General features: G+C 45.3%; 2 protein-coding genes across 5 annotated transcripts; one reads left to right on the top strand and one right to left on the bottom strand.

Annotated features, from left to right (window-relative positions):
- The first annotated feature begins 4,066 nt into the window (after positions 1 to 4,066).
- LOC128085683 (probable serine/threonine-protein kinase DDB_G0272254) lies at positions 4,067 to 12,229 on the top strand. Of its 2 annotated transcripts, none has more exons than XM_052693417.1 (13): positions 4,067 to 4,341; positions 4,598 to 4,774; positions 5,305 to 5,410; positions 5,931 to 6,053; positions 6,568 to 6,787; positions 7,734 to 7,757; positions 8,550 to 8,672; positions 9,103 to 9,269; positions 10,023 to 10,222; positions 10,522 to 10,613; positions 10,928 to 10,982; positions 11,482 to 11,579; positions 11,747 to 12,229. In XM_052693417.1, exons 1-13 carry the CDS (start codon positions 4,217 to 4,219, stop codon positions 11,953 to 11,955), a joined length of 1,719 nt encoding a protein of 572 aa, XP_052549377.1. In that variant the 5' UTR covers positions 4,067 to 4,216; the 3' UTR covers positions 11,956 to 12,229. The 2 variants fall into 2 exon arrangements, with proteins under 2 accessions (XP_052549377.1, XP_052549376.1); XM_052693416.1 differs by having other exon boundaries at positions 4,075 to 4,341; positions 9,082 to 9,269.
- A 192-nt stretch (positions 12,230 to 12,421) lies between these two features.
- GSTZ1 (glutathione S-transferase zeta 1) lies at positions 12,422 to 20,808 on the bottom strand. Of its 3 annotated transcripts, none has more exons than XM_052693419.1 (9): positions 20,727 to 20,808; positions 19,125 to 19,176; positions 18,149 to 18,216; positions 17,391 to 17,471; positions 16,789 to 16,914; positions 16,255 to 16,330; positions 15,417 to 15,469; positions 13,454 to 13,503; positions 12,422 to 12,859 (listed from the first exon to the last, which is right to left on the bottom strand). In XM_052693419.1, the coding sequence occupies exons 1-9, from the start codon at positions 20,745 to 20,747 to the stop codon at positions 12,733 to 12,735; spliced, it is 654 nt and encodes a 217-aa protein (XP_052549379.1). In that variant the 5' UTR covers positions 20,748 to 20,808; the 3' UTR covers positions 12,422 to 12,732. The 3 variants fall into 3 exon arrangements, with proteins under 3 accessions (XP_052549379.1, XP_052549380.1, XP_052549381.1); XM_052693420.1 differs by lacking the exon at positions 20,727 to 20,808 and adding an exon at positions 19,660 to 19,798; XM_052693421.1 differs by lacking the exon at positions 20,727 to 20,808 and having other exon boundaries at positions 18,149 to 18,294; positions 19,125 to 19,182.
- Between the last annotated feature and the right edge of the window lie 41 nt (positions 20,809 to 20,849).

Genomic DNA, 20,849 nt, shown 5'->3' with positions numbered 1-20,849 from the left:
CCACTATATAAATGTTTCTCCTATAATGTGGCCTTCCTATTGCTAATTCACAGCCACTTCCCCTCTCATTGTCTGTATTTTGATCATATCCTCATTCAAAATACATATTTTAATCTTGTAAGATGAGAAAAAGACCTGCCTGACTACCAGTTCTGGTCGCTTACTGAAGCAAATAGTATGTGCAAGGTATCAAGGTAACTTGTTAGTGGTTTTAGTGAAGACAGACTGTCTTGTAGGTGATGATCCTATTGCTCAGTTCTAGCTTTCTGAAATGTGGACCAACCTTTTGATAAGGCTCAGGTCATTTGTTTGGAACTGTCCCCATCTCCTAGTCTCATTGACTTCAGCTTAACAGAAGCATTGAATCAGGCATGTTATCCCAATCTGTATGTGCCTGTCCTGCAAAAACATTATGCCCTTAAACAGACTTGGAACTAAAAGTATCCAGTATCACACATCTAATAGTGTGTATTATTTCACTGCTTATGCTTTCCAGAAGCATGTGGTATCTCTTATGAACACAAAACAGTTTTTGGTATAGAATGTTTCATATGCAGGAAACAGAAGCTTTACAGTTGCACAGGATAATTACCCTTGGTGTATTCTTTAACTTTTACATCACTTAAGTGTTTCTCAGGTCGTAAAGTATCATTCATTATCTAAGTGACGACTCCTTTTAGGAAGGATCTGTAGTCTTTATTCATTCTCTGGTAAATCTCCTAGCTTGGATGCAAGGCTAGTGATTAACAGTGGCCTCTTGCATTCAGAATTGAACTCTTAATTGTTCAAAGAAGTAATCTCCTTATTTCTTGTGTCCTTTTTTTCTGTTATCTGTGTATCCTGGACTTGTATCTGATCCCGCTGTCTGCTGAAGCAGTGATGGAAGCCATTTTTGCTCTAATTGCAAACTTGTGGAGCTAAATGTTGGGTTTAGAAAGAAAAATGAATTTAGAAGGCATTTTCACTTCATTGATTCACAACTTGATTAAGGAATAAGCTGCTTCTACATTTTGTGAAGTTGTTTTGGTTGTTTTTTTTTGTGGTTTTTTTTTTGCTTTTGTAAAAGCACAGAATTGTTTTCCAGTTTGTTTTGAGTATGACTTAGAGACATAAAACAATCCTGTGGCATAGGATTTGCATAAAAATTGGGTTGTATAATTGTCCATAATAATAGTAACAATCTGTTGGGTATTTTTTAATGTCAAAGCAGGTAATAAGCTATCCATTGTTTTATCTTACTCTTCTCCCTTAGCACTAGTGTAGCAGCAGGAGTTGAAAGTGTATGTGTTTCACTGAGGACTGAGAGTTAAAATTGCTTAAGTCAGGCACCCCTTGTACTGTTTTAATTTGCTGACCAACTCTGGAGACCCACATTAAAGGTATTGGTATCAGATATAGGCTATTCCCAAAGTAATATTTGGGACTTATTTAGTAGTTATCTACATTATTACTACCACTAAGCCACTTACATGAACAGTAAGATGAAAATGTGTGCTTAAGGAGAGAAAGAGCTCAACTAACTGACTTGAGGTACTAAGACAAAAGTTGAGTTACTATGCAACAGTCTGAAAGGTTGCCAGATTCCTTTCTTTTTGTTCCTATCCTGTGAACTGTCTCCTTGTAGTTGTGTGCATATAGTTGTGTATTGCCTGCAGTGGGGCCAGTTGTGCTGCTGGACTTGATAGGGTAGACTGGAGGTGACCCTTGTCATGTGTCTAATTGCTGAAAGAGGTACTTGTTCTTGTGAGCTGGAAACTGGGGGTAGAGAATTAATCTCTAAATGAGTTCACTTTGTCCCCACTGCTTGTACCCTTCCTTCTTGTCTCACTACTTCCTAGTATGCTTTGCAGAGGATTTATCACAAGGTGCCTTAGGAGCAAGGGGCATGTCTGAAGTATGAGCCACAGATGTCATTAATCCAGGGGTTTTCTTCTTGTTTCTCTGCCTATTTGAGTAGGGTTGAGGCACTAAGATCATGTAATGAGAGAGTCCTAGTTGGCTGTCCTAGGGATTTAAGTTGTTCATTAGTCTGCCTTGTTTCTGTAAGATGAGTAGTAAAATTGTTAGTTTCCTGGCACACTAACTAAAGTTTTAGAGTGAACATCAAATGGTGGAGTCCAAACACATCTTGCTAGGCCAAGAATTTCCTGTGCAATTATTCCGCATTTGCCTCCAAAGAGTCTCTGGCATTTTATTCTGAAACACTCGTGCTATTGCAGCTGAAGACAGAACATCAGGCTGAATGGATGGATCTGTGGTTCGACAGTAAGGATTATCTGGTTTAAGCCCATCTGGACTGGTGAGTGAAGTCTCTTAGGCATGAAGCTGAATGCTAACCATTAGAGCTAAAGAGACTTTACTTGACTTTTAAGTTTAGAAGCTGTTCTTGGAAACTAAATAGTTGGAGATGATCTCCCTGTAACTTCCTGAATGCCTGAGTGACTAACTGCTCTCCTCAGAGTGGAGCAATCTGCTCTCAAGTCCCTGCTCCAATCTGCTAGCATAGTCTTTCAGTGGAGAGTATCTTGTAGGTGGTCATATCTTTTTTTCCAGACATATATTCTTGTAAACTGTGACAGCTGTCTCTAAGTCTTTATTTATGTGACGTGAATATATTTGTTGTCCCAGAACGTTGACATTCATTTGTCTGTACCAACCCATTGCTTTTCATCTCCTCTGAAGAAATTAGTTTTAAAGGGAGGTTACTTCAACAAGATGTGGCACCAAATCTCTTGCTGAAGAGCACATGTGAATATTTATAGTGTGTTTGCTTTCCTTCTAGGCTTGGTTTGTATTGTTTGTATTCAATGTGTTGTGGCTGATTTGTAATATTATATTGAAAGTTATTCCCTTTAAATAAACTTTTCACTATGCAATCACAATGTTTGTCTTCTGTTTAAAGAGAATGTATTAACAAAAGAAAGTGAAATACAGACTTACCAAAAGAAACATGAATACAATGAAACTGATTTTTATAAGCAACAAAATAGCAACTATTCCAAATGTACTTTGCACTGTAGTGGACACTTCAGTTGCAAACGCATAGGAAAATGTGCTGTCAGCTAGTGGTCACTGCTCCAGCTAGGACATTCTCTGTTAAAATGACTTGTGGTGATTATTTATTTATTTATTTATTTTAACTCTTCAAATCATCTGCAGCATTTGCATTTGTACTGAATATTTGAAGACCTGGAGAGGAACAAGCAAGTAGCCAGTCTTGTAGAATTGGCTCAGAAAGAATTTGAATGGCCTATCATTCATTGCTTCATACTGGCTCAGTTTACAGAGATCACTTTTAGCTAAGTATTCTGTTACTAAAGCTTTCAATCTGAAAGATTAAGAACATATTTTCAGCTACCAGCTACTGATGAAATTATCTACAACAAAGTGTTTGTCTTCAGCAATTTCCTCATAGCTGCTTGACCATCAACTTTATCTCGCTATGAAGTCTGAATTTGTGTAGCCTAGAGGAAGCATCTTCAGAGAGTGCTTATTGGTCAAAATGAGACCTAGGGTGGCTGAAGCTGTGGATACTTTCTCATGTGTTGTTTCAAGACCCAGTAGGGCAGATGCTGCATGAGTTCAGATGTCTCTCTTCTCATCTTGTGTTTGACTGGAGCGTTTGTACAAAATAATGGATGGGCAGCAGTGATCACACAGAGAAGTTGATCAAAGGGATCCATAACTCTGCCAAGTTAAAGATACTGTCTCTTTTTAGGAGTATGGAAAAGAGGCAGCTCTTCAGCGTTTGACTGCCATTAGCTCGCTATGATCTCTGTCATCTGTCCTGGCTCAGGCATGGGGCCAAGAGCACAATTAAACAACTTCGGGGATGCAGGGAAGCGATGTGACATTTCACAACGTTATTTCGCAGTCTTTCTGTAACTTTAGTGGTTGGTTGAGCTGCAGCAGGATGGACCAGCTCTTTGGCCGCGAGCTGTGCTGGCCCCGCGCAGGAGGACGCTTTCCAGTTGCGCGTATGGAGCACGGTTCCCTTAGCCGCTGAAGTGCTGTCACTGGCGTCAGTGTTGCATGCAGGGGCGGCGGGGTCGCCTCGGCCGCTCCCTCCGCGTACAGGCCACGCGATCCTCTCGGCTCCTCGCGGCGAGGATGTGGCAGGGGCGGTTGATGCCCGGCGGCCGCCCACAGCTGCGCCGCCCTCCGGCACCTCTCTAGTGGCCACGCACGGCCGCTTTTTTTTTCTCTCTCCCCAGCCATGCTGCCCGCCTGCCGCGGCCCCGCTGCCCGGGGCGAGCTGGGAGCGGGCGGTGCCGCCTGGGACAACGACCTCGCCTTCTACGTGCTATGGGCGCTGCGGGAGCCGCCGCGGCGGCTGAGCAGGTGCGGCCCGGCCCGGCGCTGCCCCTCCGCGGGCGGCGGCATCCCGGGCAGAGAGAGGGGGGCGGCGCCGGGCCGGCCGGACATGGTGCGGCCTTAGGCGGGTGGCCTCCTGAGGACAGCGCTTTCCTTCATCGCATCCCCGTGCAAAACGCTCTTGAGTAAAAGGAGCCCTCTCTTTCTATGCTTCCTTGGTATATTTTTGAGTGTTCCTGGTTCTTCTCTGATTGTATGTTTTCTTGTTTGCTCTCCCTCCCAGCCAGTCCAGCAAGATGGGTTACCAGGCCTGGCTGCCCCTGCCACTGCCTAGGCAGCTGGTAGTGTTCAGCCTGGGGGACTGGAGCTGCTACTCCCCAGACACCTGCATCACAGTGGACGTGTTGGTGGCACCGGGCGTCAGGGTGCAGCGGCTCGGCACGCTGGGGCCTGCCTGCAGGTAGTGGTGTGACAAGGCGCTGCTGGGTGCTGCTGGGCTGCCCTGTGCTTGGCCTTCCTTTTCCCTTTCTTTCAAGGCTTTATATGAAGTAGACCAGAGCCTTCCGGGATGGCTCTGGGAAAAGTCAATATAACAGAGGCATAACCAAAAGCCACAGGCACGTTGTTTGCACTAAAACTATCACAGATCCTGTGGAAGAATCTGTTTAGAATAGGAAGTCTTAACTGTCTAGTATGATGGTTATTTGGATAAGAATACCCCTTTACCTCTTAGAGATTGTGTTAGTTCTCCAGTCATGTCATTGGCCATAGTGTGAAAGAGAATCAGAGACAGCCCCTGTCCTGCTCTGTTTCATGAGGTTACATTTGTACACCCAAACAAAAGCTAATCCCTAGAGCTTCCTGTGATGTCTCTGCCGCTTTCAGAGTTCTTATTTTTTGGCTTTGAGGTGCTCCCAGCAATTTTAGGAGCAAGAATTCCTCAAAGGTTGGTGCTAGCTGTGGGCTGAAAACCCATGATGCTCTGTGCAGGTCTCTGGTGTGGGAAGGAGACTGGCGGACGGATGTTTTCATGGCCTCATTGAAAGAAACGCATGATGGCAACCCTGTGAAGCTTGTCCTGACTGTCCATGGACAGGTGAAAGAAACAATAACCCCTCTCCCTGTCCTGGATTCCAAACCACTTCATCTCTGCCAGCTCTGAACTTTAAACTTCCTTTCTCATTCTGTTGTGTTTCTTCTCTTTGCTACTTCAAGGCAGGGCCACATTGCATAGATCTGTTAACATATCTGGTCTGAACCTCAGCCTTCCTCAGTAATCCAGTCCTACTCACTAAACACAACTTTGCTAAAACACCTCACGTATTGCAGCAGATATACAGCAGAGAATGGCTCACTTCTAATTCTACTTTCCTGGATTTGTGGTAAACGAATGACTGCTTTACAGTGTGCTAATGTCCTTGGATTTAGAATTTTTCACTGTCTGGCTTTTTTTTTTTTTTTAAAAAATTTTGTTGGATTATCCCAGAAAGATTTGGGCTATTTTCTTGCTGGAAAGGGAACCTGTCCCTTGCAGTACATATTTATGCTCATCTTCTGTGGCTGATAGTTTGCATGGACTTTTGTTCTAACACCATACATTGTTGCTCCTGTCCCAGCTGCTCCATGGAGTCTCCAGCAGTACACCTGCACACTCATTTCTGGTCCCAGAGACCACCCAGTCCCCAGTGCTTCCTGCTGATGATGGGCCCCTTGATCAGGACCTGGAGGATCCTTCTGCTGTAAGTGTGCACTGGGTCCTTCCTCTCATCAGTTCTCTCCTCCTTGGTATGTGCTCTGTCAACTGAAACTGCTCAGCTTGTATGTAGCAGCAGAACATGCTGCCTTTCTCATAGAAAGTACCTGACTAAGCAGGTTTTGGAATCAAAGGTTCATTTATGCTGCAGAAGTTGGATAATATCTCTAAAGGGGTTGAATTTAACAGCCCTGATGGGATCACTAATCCACGTGGTTACTGGCACCGATGCCCCTCTGCCTCTCTGGTCGCCTCTGTACGAGCTTGCCTGTGGCAGCCAGTAGCTGAAAGCAGGCCACTGGCTGGGCACATGGCAGTGGATGTCTGTGTGGCTTGGTGTTTGGCAGCTGATGTTGTTGGCATGCTGACCCTGAAGATTAAATAGGAAAGCCTGAAAACAGCCACTGCATCAAACTTGTCTCTGTCCCTGTTACAGATAAATTTGCAGTAGCCTCAAGTCTTTCTCTTCATAACTGCTTTGACTAGAGCTCTTGTCACAGGTTAAGGGTCAGAGCTCCAAGATGACTGCAAGAGCTTCCTGGCCTGCTAGGAAGGACTTCCACACATCACTAAGGAGCCTAGTGGTACCCTGCGCCCTGAAGCAACCACCTCATGGGATAGAACCCAGTGATGGCTGGAGGGAGAGTCCTGTCTGCCCCAAGGAGCCCAGGAAAACTTTATTTGAACCCAGAGCATCTGAGAGAGAGCTTGATGTAGAAGGTAACTGTCAGCTTCTGGGTGTATTTATGGGTCCTATCTGCACTGTATCTCACTGCTGATGGCAATAGATTTCAGTTCGTTTCTTGGTGTGCCTCCAAGATAGGGTTGGGCTTGTCTGTGCCTGGCAAAGTACTGAGAACTGCTCCTTCCACCTGGATAAACTGCTTGAGCAGTTTTTGTCCATTGGGAAAAGGATATAGAACATGATGTATTCTTTAGTGCCAATATTCTGTACTGTAACATTATATGCTTTATCACTTCATATGAGTAAAAGTGTTGTAAATGAGGGCATGTACCATTAGCCTTGTCTTACGAAAGAGTAAGCAGAGGCAGAAAAAAAGTAACCTACTACTATGTTCTGCAATCTCTCCATTAGGCTGTCTGTTTCCCTACCATCAGCATACCACTTGGTCCATAGAAAGACATTGTTTATTTTTAAAGTATGGAGGATAAAAGAAGAAGTGTATATAAGTAGTATAATTACACTGAATTTTCGGTAGTGAGGAAGTAGCTGCCAAGGGTTTTAGGAATTAAACCTTTAGCTTCTGGAGAGTGAATTTCAAGTCAGCTCCCAGGTGTGACCAAGCGCGCGTGTAAATATTTGACAATAGCGCAGTGGTCACTGTGTGAAATCGTTTACTGGGACTTGCTTCTCACAAAGATAAATTTAGGGGGGGAGAATGAGGTTTTCATCAGCAATGTAAAATGCAACAGCATGATAGCCTTCAGAGGAGGTGTGCCTTGCTCTTATCTGTCTTCTCCGTTGCATCTGATGAGACTTTCTTCATGATTCTTGGTCTTGCAACTGGTTGCTATCAGGTAGCTTTGAGCTGGGGGACTGAGGAAAGAAGGCCAGGGGGTTCTTACACCGCAGAGCTGAGCATTTCCCCAGGGTATGTCTGCAGGCTGCTTTCTTTATGGAGCTATCTCTGTGTTTCTTCTGCAGATCTGGCAATGGAGGAGTTGCAAGGTGAAGATCTGGTTTCTAGACCCTGGTTTGTCTTTTCATCCAGCTGACGATGCTATTCTCTTTGACATCACAGGCTGCTTGTGTTTGATCCTTTATCTCCCCAGCAACCAGGAATAGCAAGCACTGTTGTCTGTATATATTGCGTGCAATTGTGTAGGTGCTTTAGTACTGTCAGGCTCTCTAAGTGTGCTTCTGTAACCCCTTTGAATCTCAGGGACACTTCTGGGTGTGTAACCATTTGAGGCAAAGAATAAGATGTGGAATAAGATTTGATAAAAAGGATTTTTTAGCTTGCTCAGCCAAATGCAGGGGTTGGGATGGGAAAAGAGGAGGAACAGAGCAGTAGGAGGAATATCACTGGAAGCAGCTCCAGGTTTTGGGTTGGTATGTCTTAAGCATCGATAAGCTCTTATTGGTAGCCATTCCCCATGTAAGTAATGCAAGCAGAGAACACAAGTGGGATTTCTTTCTGGGAATAGGTGCTCAGTGGGATCCAAGCTTGCCTCTGCCTGCCTGTCTCTGAAGTGGCAGCTGTATGCGTCCTACATCCAGCCAGAGTCCTCTCTGCTGACTCCTTCTCATGATGACACTCTTAGTACAATTCTTTTCCCCCAAACCCGACAGAAAATCATGTACAGGGAGCTGTGTTCTTTGCCACTCCAGTGATAAGACCTGCAGTCTTTGCTTTCCTATTTCCCTCCCTCTGAGCCCTCAGTTGCCTTATTCTCTCCAGTTAAGGGAACTGAGGAGTGTCTTCTGACTGCTCCCAGCACTGTGCTCTCTCCTCCCCAGGCAGCCCCAGCCCGCGGTGGTGCCATGCCATGTGCCTCAGCGATCACAGAACGGTTGTTCTGGTTGGTGGAGAAGGGGCTGATCAGCAGGCCTGCAAGGATGCTCTTTGGAAGTTGGAAATTGGTGAGGAGTTTAAGGCTGTCAAAGTCAATGGGGTGGGTGGGAATAAAGGATGAATTGGGTGGGAGAGTGTCCTTTGGGGTCTGCGGTTGGGGAGGGAACAGCAGAGGGGTCACAACTCCTAACACAGTCACTGTGAGTTCTAGGTAGTGGCTGATGGTGATGTCACTCCAGGCAATTTCCCAGTGCGCTGGGAAGGTAACTGCAGGATGCACAACAGAATTTTCATGCTGCCTGCTGCTGTGCTGTGCCTGTCAGGAAACTTGCACTTTGTTAAAGAGATTATGTTGCTCTGGAAAAGCAGACAGGAGAAAGGGAACAAAGAACCTGTGTTAACATCTGTGCTTATGGCATAACGATATCCCCATTTTAAACTCACTTACCTACCATCTGCCTGGTGTTGCTCCTACAGACAGCGATTTTTGGTTTCCAGTGAGTCTCCAGCAACAAAATGCTATGCCGTCATGCTTACGTGGTCACACAGCTACCTATGACCCAGACACCAAGCGTATCTACGTTTTTGGGGGTATTAGGGAGGACAAAGACTACAGCGGCACCTACATTCTGGACACAGTCACCTGGAAATGGCTTCTTGTGGTTGTAAGTACTGCAGGTCTTCTAAAATGAAAGCACATAAAGTGTGTTAGGTCCTGCCTGAATGTAGCAATTGATGTACTGATGTCTGTACTCCAGAAGTCTTGGTCTGTTGCTGCAGGTTGCCTGAGCTGCTTAACTTTCTTGTATCTGTCAAACCCAACTATGCTGAAGGGCCATAAGCTTGGCAGAAAAGAGGGCATGCCTAAAGTGAATGAAACAATGTGGAAAAAATGGCTGCTGCAAGAGTGCTGTGTCTAATCAGGATGGTGGGTGGGAGGTACTGCGCAAGTAGCAAAGGGAAATGGCATCTCATTCTGCATGGTGCTATTGAGAGCTACATTGGATACTGAGGAACTGGTCTTTTGAAGTCAGAGAGCTGCTCTGAGCATGGCAGGTCTCTTAGCTCTTTGGATTGCACGTCCTGTTCTTGAAGCAGATCCTGTCAGCTAAGGACTGTCTCTTTCCTGGCTAAAGCAGAAGACTGCTGTTATAGAATAATACTGGGATGAGATCTTTCTGTTCCCTGTCTTTTTTTGAGACAGCTGGAGTGGGAGGTTAACTTCCTACTCTCATCAGAGCATTCTAGTGGTGCAGAGTATGGAAAGGATTTACTGTCTGCTTGAATGGCAAAGATCTGATGGGGGAGCCAGTAAAATGAAAATAGAGACTTGATGAACTCATGGCATGATGTGGAACCCTTTCTTATGGGTCATGCAGCAAATTACAAACTTCTTATAGCAGATATTTTGTTCCTAGGCTAAAGGAAGAATGCCATCGCTGACCTACCACAGTGCAACTATCTACCGCAAGGAGCTCTTTGTTTTTGGAGGAGCTTTCCCTAAAACAGCATCACTGGCAGTTGCACCCTGCAGCAACATGCTATATATCTTCAATCCAGAACATGAAATTTGGTACCAGCCCATCTCAGAAGGGGAAAAGCCTCTGCCTAGGCTTGGGTGAGAGGCTCTTGCTCTGGAGCTCCAAAATAGAGCAGGAAACCTCACCTTCCGTCCCACCTCAGTGAGATTCCTAAATATTAGGTGACCTTCTCCACAGTTTCCTCCATTAAGATAAGGCTGTTTTGAGTAATATTCTGTCAAGGCTCTGTCCTTGGGCTGCAATGGCTGAGGATAGAGAGGGGTGCAGACAGAAGCTATTGCAACCCATTAAAAGAAGCCAAGGCAGGCTGAACAAAGGCTAACACACTGGGGAGAGTGCTGAAGATGCTTTGCTCATTTGCTGTTTCTCTTCTCAGGCATTCAGCTACTCTACTGAAGAACAAGCTGCTGATCTTTGGGGGTCAGAGGTCTTGTCTCTACCTCAGTGACATGCACATCTTGGATCTGGGTGAGAAAGTCCGTACCATCTTTGGAGATCTGTTTTAAGGCAAGGACTGTGAAATAAGGCCTGCAGAATGGAAAGGCAGAATTAACACTAAAAATCCTGACTAGCAATGGAAATGGAAAACTCTGGTTTAGTGGGGGTGTAAGGGGGTGGGTAATGGGAAAAACAAGACATCCTTTTTCTGGAAGAAGCTGGGCAACAGAAAGTACAGGTAGCCGATGTGACAGTGTTTCAAAGTTTTTGTCTGATTATAAAGTAGAGAAATACTGTTAGCAGAGCTTTTTGGACATTTAATCAACCTTTCTCCTGCCTGTCAGGTTTCATGGAATATACACCAGTTGCACTCTGTGCAGGACAGCCTTCTGCACGTTGGTAAGATCTTGTTGCAGATCTAGAAGCATTTTCTTCCTCTATTATTCTCTGTGAAGTCAGGTTTAAAAGGTGCTCATGATCAGACCCAGTTGCATACCTTTGTCTCACTAGCCAAACACTGTGGGTGGCCCCTCTGCAGTGGGACCAGAAATTCCCATGCCTGGTCTTCATAAGTTGTGGGGAGTACAGATCACTAAGTGGAAATCTGAAATGGATGCTATCTCCCATTAGAGAGGTGACTTAAGTCCTTGCTATCTTATGCCATATCGCAAAACACAGAAGTTTTGCTAACTCCTGAGGTAATGAGGTGCTTTTCAGGCTTGATTTATGACATAACCTGCAGAGAGAAACTAACAGTTCTTCCAGGGTCATTCAGCAGGTCAGGGCAGAAGAGAAGTTAACTTCTATTCCCCAGCTTAAGCCCCCAGTCTGCTCCTGAAAGTCTGCTCACCTCTGCCCATTGCTGGCTGACGCAACCCCACCTTTGCTCTGGTCTCAGTTTTCATGCTGCTCTGGCTGTGTCGGACTGGAAAGTTCTGATCAGTGGAGGCTGCAATGCCAAGGGAGCCCTGCAGGATGCCTTTGTTTTTAACCTAGGTGAGTGAATCTCCCTCCCTATTTCCATAGCTTTTGGTGACAGTGAACTGCAGTGGTGTTTCTGAATGTGTAGTCTTGTGTGTTTGTTTCACTCCTTGCATTAGGAACGTAGGTGGGTTTGTTTGTTTGTTTTTCCCTCCATTATTTATAACCCATTTCTACTTTAGATACTCTTTCATGGAGCACAGTGATCCACCATGACCTCTGCTCTGTGCCACGAGCTGGCCACACGTTGCTTGATCTGACTCCCATGATGGATGTGGACAAAGAGAAAAAGAATAAGCATAACCTGCACACAGTGCTGGTCTTTGGGGGCTCCAACTGTGCAGGGGCCTTTTACAACAGCACAAAGAAGATCCAACTGGACCTAGGATAATGCAGGATAACCAGAATGAGTCTGTCCCCTCTTTGCCAGCTTAAAGAGGGTTAATAATGAGTCCCAGTAATAAATAAGTCCCAGCAATGTGGCAAGTGAATGCTACCTTAGCACAAGACATCACTGACTTGCAGTGTCTTTCTGTATGCTGTGGGTATTGCCCTTTTAGGGCAGTTGATACACAGCATCAGAATGGGAGAAATCCCATATTGTATCCCTGTCTTGGATGCCAGAACTTTCAGTGGGATCTGAGATAAATCTGCACAAGAACACAGTTACAGGCTTCTTGTTTCCTTTCTTGACCTATAGATTTCCCTTTTTGACCTACAGAGCTGGAATTTCTGGGATGCTCTGAACATGACTCAGGTGTTTGGTTTCTTTTCAGATGAGCAGAATGGGATTTGCTGCTGCAGCTTGAAAATTCCTCAAAGTCAAAGTACCAACATGATTCAGACATAGAAGGAGGGCATGTAATATGAGATTTATTCCTTTAGCAAATAGTTTGCAGCTGAGGACTAGGGAAATGCACAGGGCATTGTCTGTGAATGGGAGAAGGAAGAGATTGCCGTAATTTTCAGCATATGGGAGTGAGCTGGTTATATATTTCTGATTATAGCTTTGCTCTGAACAGATTTTTATTAATTCTGCAAGATTGCTGCTGGACATAAGGAAGAAGTCAAATCAGCTGTCCCACGTAGTGAGATGTTAGTACAGGGCTTCCTGCTGGCAGTCAAGTCCTTGCCACTCCAGCTACTTGATTTAATGGGTAGAAGGGCATCAAGATCGCAGCTCTGCAGGAGTGTCTGGCTGCCGGGATGGGTGGCTTACTTTGAATGCCTCTAACTCCAGGAGAGCTTTGTTTATTCTAGTTATTGTAGGATATGGACCCAGGTTCACACCGTATCTGCAAAAAGAAAAGGATTTGTGAGGTACAGTCAGACAGCCAGTGAGCAGAAGGACAGAGCAGTGTTCTGTGCCTGCCCAGTGTCAGCACATCTCAAATCTACACTAAGAGAAGTTCTTTCAGGTTTAAAAATAAATGCTAATGGAAAAGCTACCTTGTTCTTCCATTTTCACTAGGTGTTTATATAGCTTTTAGCTTATGGTAAGAAGGCAGTACAGCTTTCTTGGGAATCTTGCAGTCACTACTTGAGCAGGTTTACAAATACAGTCAGATTACTTTTTTCTCTGTCTTGTGCAATGTAGATATGGGGCAAAGATGGAGAGAGGATGTAGGGTGCAGGCAATCTTAGCTTTTCTATTAGGACACAGATCAAGCTTTCTCTAGGGGCCTCTGGGAAGAAAAACTAGCTCCTCATTTCCAAAAGCCTCTAAGAGACAAAGAACTTATGACAAACTCATGCAAAGAAGCATGTATAATTGGATAGGGCAGGATGTGGATCTTCCCTAACAAAAGGAGAAGCAGAAGTTAAGTTTTGCCAGTCTGGCATAAGGAGTAGGTGCTCTTGAAGAACACCTCAAGCTTAGCCTTAATTACCTTTCAGCATTGCCAACTTGAGGCACCAAGCACAGATCAGCCATGGATACCTGCAAATGGAGCACAGAAAAGAGGCCAGAGTATTACTTTTTCAGCTGGTGGTATCTGATATCATTTCACAGATAGGTTTAGGACAAACAAAAGAGTTGTCACAACAATCCCATTATTTAAGTGAGCACTAATAATGCCACAACAGTGATAGGAAAGGATCCTTACAGAAGTCAATAGCACAAAAGCTATCAGCCCCTAGGGAGCTTTCTAATTATCATCTGATCATGGTGTCCTCAAACTTCTAAAGCAACTGCCAGTAAGTAAACAAGTGCTAGCAAGTTGCAGAGGGAGAAGCTGGGGGGATGGGTATAGGTGTTGCATGGCTGGGAAAGGATGTATAAATTTTGCTTGTTTGCATTGCAGAAGCATCAGAGCTCCACCAAGGTCAGGAACTGCTGAATGACAGGACCTTTGTATGCAGGCTCAAGGACTTCCAATCTGAAAAGAACACTCCTTATATATAATACAGGTAGCTGCTTAACTGCACAAAAGGCAACTGTTTCCACCCTATTACCCAGGTCACGAAACTGTAGGCACCTTTCAGAGCACACATTACTTTCCAGCATGAGACCTCATTACTAATATTTTCCCACCTTTTATAGGCAGGATCTCACTGTTTGCCAAACAGGACTGCTAAATGGAACAGGTCTGAGTTGCCTCTAGCTTGGAAGGGGTAGGAACAACCTGTATGCAATGTCTTCCTGCAGTCTGCCCATATTAAAATTGGAGAAACAGAGCAGCAAAATGATATAACTTGGTTAAAGTTTACACAGGACAGAGTTAAGAGCAGAATTTGCATTTCTTGAGCCATGCTTTGCCCCTCAGATGGGACACTAAATCTACTAAGAGTGAAAAGAATCATCATAGAATGGCCTGGGTTGAGAAAGGACCTTAAAGATCATCTAGTTTCATCCATCACATAGTGGACAGGGTCACCAACCTCTAGGCCAGGCTGCCAGAGCCACATCCAGCCTGACCTTGAAGGCCTCCAGGAATGGGGCATCCACAATCTCTCTGGGCAACCTGTTCCAGAGCATCACCACTCTGAGTGAAAAACTTCCTCCTAATACCTAGCCTCAATCTCCCCTGTCTCAAGACAGTTCCCCCTTGTCCTATCACTATCCACTCTCGTAAACAACCGTTCCCCCTCCTGTTTATACGCTCCCTTCAAATACTGGAAGGCCTCAATATCCCCTGGACACCAAGAAGAGAGTGGCTCAGCAACCACATCAGCTATCTCAGCACCCTGGAATGCATATCATCTGGCCCCATGAACTTATATACGTTCAGTTTCATGAGGAAGTCTCAGACTTGTTGCATTGTTACAGTGATATGGAATCCACCCCCCTCACCCACACTTGGAGATTCAGGGTCCTGGCAAACATGGGGAGCCTGACAACCAGTGAAAACTGAGGCAAAGCACTTATTGAGTACCTCAGCTTTTTCCATGTCTCAGGAAGCCAGTTCTCTGTTCTCAGTTATTAGAGGGGAAACACTCTCCTTGATCTGTCTCCTCCTGCCTACAGAACCCCTTCTTGTTATTTTTCACATCCCTCGCCAAGTTCAGCTCCATCCATGCCTTGGCTTTCCTCATCCTATCTCTACATGTGTGGACAAGAAAAGTACTTAGCCTTTTCCCACATTGTTTAGTGGCAGCCAGTTCACAGACTTTAGACAGGAGTGCAAGATCTGGCTATCAGCAGTTTCTAGGCAGGGATAAGTAAACATCTGAATAGCTATTTGTAAGTCAGTAATGGCTTAAGTAGGGTACAGCTATTTTTCTTATAGTATAGACACTGCATGAAGTACAAGGCACAGGATATAGTTGTGCTGTGTCTCTACAACTAATTCCCTTTCCCAGTTAATGGAACATGCTGGGACACATTACACAGTACGTAACTCTGGTACTTACCTCATCTCCCACACAGTAGCGTCCAGCAGTGTGCTGCAGAATCTGTTCTAGTGCTGCCAAGAGAGGTGGTATACTGGAGTAAGGCATTGGAAGATCATTTGAAAGGAACCTCAGAGACTTTTTAAACTGCGAATTATGAACAAGGACATTTTAACTCTGAGAAGAGGATGAAAAAGGTGCAGTACAGGACAGAATCTAGAAAGAACATAAATCCTACAGTAACATAGTTACATGAGTCTTTAGTTTTCCCTAAGCTTTCTAGGACCCAGCTGTTTCAGGCAATGCAGATGAGGTCCTAGGAGCACAATGTGGAGGTATGTGAGAGTAGGAAGAGAAAAAGTAGAAAAGTTCACTATCCAGAAGTGAAGATGCACCAGCCATTCTAGAATATAGAGGAAAGTTTGGAAGAAACAAAAAGTAAAGAAATACTCTGCTACATGCCAAATTCTGTGGGAGTTTGCCATCAGATTTCTTTAGACAAAAGAATACCAATATAGGTTGATAGAATTTCAAAGCAAAAGGCACTACTTCAGGAGCAACTGAGTGGAAAACAGAAGTGGTGTCAGCCCTCATACTTCAGGGTGAATCAACTGTGGCATCATAGAGGATGGCCCTGGGATTTTCCTCTTCCATGCACAGCAGTGGAACTACACTGTGGAGAGTATTTTTCCTCCAAGACCTTAGAGAGCTAGTAGTACTGGACAAGGGACTCTGAGCAAGAAGACCACTGTGTCTCCCAGCCTGGTTGAGGAGAAACTAGGGCTCCAGTGGTGCAGCATGCTGGCTCACAGTTTTGAAGAGCAGTGAAAGTGCTGAGCATTTTGGATGCAGGATATACCTTGGAATCCAGATGTGATGCAATGCTGAGCCCATTCCATTTTTCTCTCCCCCATTTTGTTCAGGATGCTCAAATTCTGTGAAGGCAAACAATCTCCAGATTAAAAGGACAGCTGTTGGCTGGACCTTGCCTAGAGAAGGCAGATTAAGAAGTGCCAAGCTGGAGTGCTCTGCCTGAACTTGGCCTGCTGTGTCAGCCCTGACCTCCCTCTTGCTGAACCATGTGCTCTGCTTTCTCCTAGACCTGTTCTTCTGTAACAGAACCTGCCAGGATATTTGTCTGCCCAAGTTCTTGGGCTCACTCCCTCTTCCTGAAACACTGTATGCCCTGCACTGAAACCATATGGGTTCAGTTGTTTCTGGAAAGAACAATGGGGTGCTATGGGATTTTCTTTGTATGAAATTCTGTTGCCATTGGCAACAGATCAAGCAGAGGCTAAGCATAGATTTCATCTGCTAACAGAGTCTTAAAATCTGCCACTCTCTGGAAATCCATCCTGTTTTGCTCATTTACATGGATATGACTGGGCAATACCTGGAGTGGCTGAATGCCAGAAGCAATGTGATCCGAGATCATTCTGACTTGGGCTCTTTTCTTTGGATCTTGGGGCAAGAGCCTGGGGTTAGGACAAGTGTCTTCCAGGTACTGAATTATAGCCAGCTGTAACGAACAAAGAGATAAGGGAAGGTTATTGGAGAGAGAGGGAAAAGTGGAAAAGTATGCATCCAGAAACTTAGGAAAGGGAAATTTCAAATTGGTCCGACAAAATACAATAGTTTTCAAATAGAATTTGTTCCTAGTCCGAGGAACAGCATATCCCCTTAGATGCTTGGTTAAGACTTTCTGATTTAGACCTGCTGTAGTTTCAGACAAACTGGCACAGCACTCTAAGCCAGACTACAAACTGCTCAGTAAAAGGTGGAATTTTGAACCAAAGCTGAGTTGACAGGATGTAACCCCTGTAGGGGTTACATGCTATTTTTTCTCCCCCCCAGGTGGGATTCTTTAACATAAATGTTATTTATTCTGTAATACACAGATGAGAGGTTTGAGGGAACACAAAGGGAAAGCTTCCCCCCCTGCCTTGTGGTCAGCAGCGTGATTCAGTGTTTAGCAGGTATGTGGCTGTTACTCACCGACTGACTAATGGTGATACCATCAATTTTCAAGGCTGGGACTTGCTGCATTGGATTCACTGCCTTGAATTCAGCAGAAAACTGTGGAAATGAACCCAAGATTATTGCAACCAGAACTTTTTCTTGTTTTCTTCCTCAGGCTCCCACAGGGCTTTTTTTTTAAAACAAAAACAAAAACAAAAAAAACCCCAACAAACTGGCTTTTCCCTCTGCCTTAGAGCTAACATTTGCACTAAGTTGTGCTGCACCATTAGCCTACCACAGTAAGTTCCTGCTGAGGCTCAGAGATTACTTCACTCAAGGTGAGATTGCCTTACCTCTTTATAATCCATCATTGTCAAGCCCAGGATGGGTGGCAGTACAGCAGTATCACTATCACCATTCTAATTGGAGATCTCTTCTGGCAACACAGCCTTTGGCAGGCCATTTGAAGCCTTGTGCTGTATCATTTGGCATCTTTTGGATGGCCCTCTCTGTTCTGCTCTCCCTTCCTGATGCTAGGTTATATCATGCTAAGCAGGAGCAAAAGATCTTCAGACTTACGAAATTCAATCACAGATCTTTGAGGCAGAGGTGAAAATCTTTAGTCTCCTGCAGTCATCTCCTTTTACTCTGCATCCCAGGGAATACTGATTGAAAGCAACTACTACAGAGAAGCTGTGAGGAATTTAGCAACTTTCCTTAGTGCTCATCCCAATTCCCCTGCTGATCCCCAAGTTCAGTACTTTTGGAGGGACTAATGGTAGGTGTATCCTTACCTGCTGCCCCCCATCCTTCATGAGGTTCACTGGTACCTGGTCATAGGCAATCCCTTTAATAGCCAGCGCTAGGGAGAAGAGAGTACACAGCTTCAGACAGGCACACTGAGACCAGTTTCATTGGTAGTGACCTCATGGAAATGTTACTATCTCCATTTGGGGAGGAAAAAAAAAAAAAAAAAAAGGTTTAAAACAGAAAAACACCCTATACCTCAAGAAAGGCAGCCTGAGTCCTGTGAGAAGACAGCACTCTATGAAGGACCAAATGTAAATGAAGGACCAAAGAGCAGTCTTGTCAAAAACACTGTATTATTCAAAACAAGCTTTGCTGCTTTTTGCAGCACAGCACTTGCTGACAGAGGCTTAGGTAGGACAGGTGATCGTGTGCTCACCTTCCAAAATGTGTTCAAGACTGTCTCAGTCTAAGTAGGGTTCATTCCCAGCCCTGTTTGGCTCTTAGGGTGATCTGATCCGTATAAGCATAAAAAGGAGTCTAGTGTCTCTTGAAATAGTGTGGAACAAACAACCATTTGCATCATGTTAGCTTTACAAAAGCAACAAACTGCTGTAACAAACTGCAGACAAATCCGCAAAAAATACTAAGAGAACAGAAAACTCTTCCAAAGTTTGTTGAGCAAGGTTTGTCCACAGTTGAGCAATGAGCTGCTGCTTCTGCCCTCCAGTATGGAAAACTAGGGAGAAGCTTACACCAGCGATGTGCACCCTCCTGCTTGAATGTTGGATGGCTATAGAAGTTGCCCTTGGATTCCCTTCTAACTGAGAAGACCTCCTGCCTGCTCCTCTCATCCTGCAGCTCCAGGTAGCCTGCGGTGTTCCCTCCCACTCCAGAGAAGGTTAAGTAAATGCTGTGTCACTGTCCCAGGTTCATGTTTGCTGATCTCTATTAAGTGACTAATTTGTCAGTGAAAGGTTGGGGATATCATAGCAGCGCCAAGACAGTAAAACTAGTTCTTACCGATTCTCACTCTCCATGAGCAGGAGCTTCGGAAATAGCTGTAAAGTGTTGGCTGAGAAGAGAAAGACATGAAGTGGTTACGTGGTGGGAATATCAGAGTATTTTAAAGGAGGGCAGTGCATGATCAGAAAGCATTTCAGGAGGCATAAGATACAGCAGAGCAAGGCTTGTCAGGGGAGAGAACTTCTTTCTGGAAGTCTCTATTCCCATTCTGGCTGTGCAAGTAGTGCTCCTCTTTTTCATTCTGGCCCTCTGAATGTTCAGTTGCATCTCTTTTCAGCAATGTACAAGTGATATTAAAATCGTCCCCTACAAGGTTTCCCTCTGTCATGTATTTTCGAAGCTAATTCCTCAGTGATTGTGCCAAGCATAAAACAGCTTTTCCAAGCTGAGGAAGGCACAACCAGCATCTTTCCAATTGAGATGAGCTACTGCTGTTCAAGACGAACACCAAGAGGGCAGACAACTCATCTTCATCTCAACTCCAGCACCAAGGCAGCTTCCCTGCATGCTTTCACCCCAACAAAGCTCTCACCTTTTCTGAAGCCATGGCCAGTGTGTGCGGTTCAGCCCAGGAAATAAAAGAACTGCGCTTCTCTTTCCCCTTTAACTCAGCCGGACAGGGAAGGATTTAGGAGCCAATAAGTAAAGCACCACGCCCCCAAAGTCTATGTTCAGGACATAGGTAACCAGCCAGTTGGATTCAGTCCTGGGAACTGCAGCCAGCTGCACATGCATCCCCACGTGCTGTGCTGCAGCCCCAGCCCTGCTGTCAGAACATATTAATCAGCTTCGAGCTTGGAGCTCACTTATCTTTAAGGTCCCTTCCAACCTAAGCCATTCTGTGCAAAACTTTAGAAGCCATACTTCTTTCTCTAGCTTTTTGTCCTGGATAAATAAGACAGCTGGAGAGACTGTCAGGCTCTCTGCAGTTGCCAGTGCAGAGACACAGCTCAAGGACACGAACTGATGGGACCGAAGCTGTGTGCAGTACTTCTGTTTCACTGAGCAGGGCTCCTGCTGCCCTCCTCCCATCAGTACCAGCCCAATCACAGACTGGGCTGCAGAGAAAGAAATAGGAACTATGACTTCTAAATACATACATATATATATATAATTTTATTTTTATTTTTTACTTTTAAAAGGATGCATACGGTGTCTGTGAGATGCTATTTGACTCGTTCTTCCTGGGGACCTGGCTGGCAACGTTTTGGCTTGCAATCTCATTTCTTTCACCACACCTGTTGCAGATTCTGGTCCCTCAGCTGGCAGAAACATTTCTCTTGACCCTCTCCACAGCTCCTTGTCCCTTTGCAGCCTGCGCTCATTGGTAACTAAATCGCGTTAAGCAAATTGCTTCCCCTACACTTTCAAGAGCTCTGCCACTGCAGAGCCGTGGATCTGCCTTTATTAACCACCGTTTCCGCCCTTCTGCAATCCTGCGGGCGCCGGAAGGCAACGAGGCGGACAGAAAGGCAACAACCAGCCCGTGGCGGCCGGAGTGCGGCCCGGGCCGTCTGAGCAGAGGACGGGGAAAACACCGCCTTCCAGCGGCTCTGCCCCCCGCCGCCGCCGCCCGCCCTTTCCCGAAGCCGCCGGTACCTTGGCCGCGGCGGAGCTCATTCCGGCAGCAGATCCGGCGCTCCGGCAGGACTACGGCTCCCGGCGTGCCCCGCGCTCCGCTTCCCAGCTCGCCCCGCACCCGGCCTGCTGCCGCGCGGCGGA

Source organism: Tympanuchus pallidicinctus, unplaced genomic scaffold (genome assembly GCF_026119805.1).
Source record: "Tympanuchus pallidicinctus isolate F22 unplaced genomic scaffold, pur_lepc_1.0 scaffold3, whole genome shotgun sequence".
Taxonomy (NCBI): Eukaryota; Metazoa; Chordata; class Aves; order Galliformes; family Phasianidae; genus Tympanuchus; species Tympanuchus pallidicinctus.
Note: the sequence above shows the minus strand (reverse complement) of the source record. Positions and strands in the feature narration are given on the sequence as shown.